We start from the raw sequence: 2,529 nt of genomic DNA on the forward strand, positions 1-2,529 counted from the left end.
CATATGAGGATACATATTGCATTCAGGCCCTCTGAGGGTTTGAAGGCTTTTTGAGGAAGGGGAAATATTGTCCTCCTCAGATAGATAATTATCCATAGATATTGTCAGTCATTCTGTGTCTTATAGATTTCCCCTGAGTACAGAATGTGCAAGAAGCATATGGAATGGGTGAGTTATTAATCACCCCACCAACAACATTCATGTATAAAGGAAAGCTCATATACAAAGGGTTCTTTCAGATTTCATAGGTGTCTTTTTTTGTGCTCCTCCAGGAATGCAAAGGTGGGCATGATTTCATTTCATTCATATATTACAGAAGCTGAACTGAAATATCTCTTTGAAACTATAAACTCCAAATGAAATGAGGTTGTGTCCTTCTGCTTTGGAGAAGGAGATATGAAGGTAGAAAGAAAGATATGGCATGTTGATGCTGCAATTCAAAACGTCGTTTTGTCTTCTCCAGTTCTCAAATTTCCTGACAAAGACTTTTTCTGACTTGAGCACTGCTTTGTAGAAACTAAAGGAACTGTAGTAGTGCATCATCACAATGGAAAGTTTGATATAGATATATGCACAAAGCAACAAACAACATAATATTTTAAAGCAAACTGTACATTGGATGCTAAAACACCAGATCAAGTACATACATCTGTGAATCAGTCATGACTACCACATTAAAGGTATGTGATATATTACTGTTTTATTTTATTAATGTTATCCTTATTTATTTATTTATATTTATTATTTATTTTATTATCTATTGCATATTTATTTTATTATTTATTTAATAAAATAATTAAATATTTAATAAAATAAAATAAATAATCATTTATTTTATTAAAGTTATACTTAGCCCCACCCCAGCATATATAGATATCATTGTTAAAACCTTGAAACTACCTTGTGCAAAAGGTTTTTAAAAAGTCGTGGGTGGAAAAGACCAGGATGACATTATCAACATCATCATCATCTACACATATTTCAAAAAATCTAATAAAATCCCTCGGGGAGGTTTATGCCTCTGCAATTCTAGGCATGCAAAGGCATATATTGTAGTTCCATTAAGCAGACAGGCCAAACCCACATTTTATTGATTTTATTTTCCATTAGCAAATTGTCATTGTCTAGAATCATGAAATCTTGTACAAGATGGTGAGCAGATGTTTAAGAAAGATAATGTACACCTGGATGCATATCTAAATGTGCATCCTACTAAAAGCAAAGGATAACATCTTCATTTGGACATTCATCTAGATGTACGTCCCATTTAATGCTGTTGACATAAGTTTTGGGGTCCTGGACATCACAATCATTATGATTTAGTGTAAATTGGCTTTTCTGCCTGCAGTCACTTGAAAACACAGAAGAGAAAAATCAAACATACATAACTGAATTCATTTTGCTGGGATTTGGAGAACACCACGAGGCATTGCAGATTCCGCTTTTCCTCTTGTTCCTTGTCATCTATTTTGTGACTATGGCTGGGAACATCCTCATCCTTATGCTAGTTGCTACTGATCGACACCTTCACACCCCCATGTACTTCTTCCTTGGGAACCTCTCATGCTTGGAGACCTGCTGCAGCTCAAATATCTTGCTAAGATTGTTATCCAGTTTCCTTACAGGGAGGAAGACAATTTCAGTCAATGCTTGTTTTGTGCAACTTTATTTGTTTGGCTCTTTAGCAACTGTGGAATGCTATCTATTATCAGCAATGTCCTATGACAGGTACTTAGCTATATGTAAGCCTCTGCATTATGTCATCATGATGAATGGCAAGTTGTGTCTCCAACTAATTGCCACGTCTTGGATTAGTGGTTTTCTGGCAAGTATTCTGCCAATAATTTTAATCTCCAAGTTAGTTTTCTGTGTTAGCAATAAAATTGACCATTTCTTTTGTGACTCCTTTGAAATCATAGAATTGTCTTGCAGTGACATACACATATTAAAACTGATTATATATGTTGTGTGCTCTATATGCACCTTTCCTCCCTTTACATTGACCTTAACATTCTACTTTTTCATCATTGTAGCGATAATGAAAATCCCTTCCACCACAGGGAAACAAAAGGCATTTTCCACTTGTTCCTCTCATCTCTTGGTAGTTACACTTTTCTATGGCACACTGATCAGTGTCTATGTGATACCAAACAGCAATAGACTGAATGGCCTTCACAAAATCTTCTCTGTCTTCTACACCATCCTGACTCCCATGCTCAATCCTATCATATATAGCTTGAGAAATAAAGAAGTAAAGGATGCCTTGAGAAGACTCACCTCATTCCTAGTAGTGCAAACACAGAAGAAAAGACAGAAATGGACCTAATGTTTTCTGATTTCTTAAAAGTGCTTTCAGTATGTGATAGTTTTAAAAAAGTCTAGTAATATATTTTTCATGTTGTATTATCATTTGGTAGCTTAATTTTCAATTGTCAAGAGAATGTTTTTAAAATAAGGCGATATATATTTAATTTTAAACATAAACATTTGCTTATTAACATTTATGTTTATAAATATAAACATTTTGTG

General features: G+C 34.2%; 1 protein-coding gene across 1 annotated transcript; it reads left to right on the forward strand.

Annotated features, from left to right (window-relative positions):
- Positions 1-662: 662 nt before the first annotated feature.
- On the forward strand, positions 663-2,326 carry LOC133367950 (olfactory receptor 8U9-like). Its single transcript, XM_061592035.1, has 2 exons — positions 663-680; positions 1,349-2,326. The coding sequence occupies exons 1-2, from the start codon at positions 663-665 to the stop codon at positions 2,324-2,326; spliced, it is 996 nt and encodes a 331-aa protein (XP_061448019.1).
- Positions 2,327-2,529: the final 203 nt, after the last annotated feature.

Source organism: Rhineura floridana, chromosome 11, assembly GCF_030035675.1.
Source record: "Rhineura floridana isolate rRhiFlo1 chromosome 11, rRhiFlo1.hap2, whole genome shotgun sequence".
Classification (NCBI taxonomy): domain Eukaryota; kingdom Metazoa; phylum Chordata; class Lepidosauria; order Squamata; family Rhineuridae; genus Rhineura; species Rhineura floridana.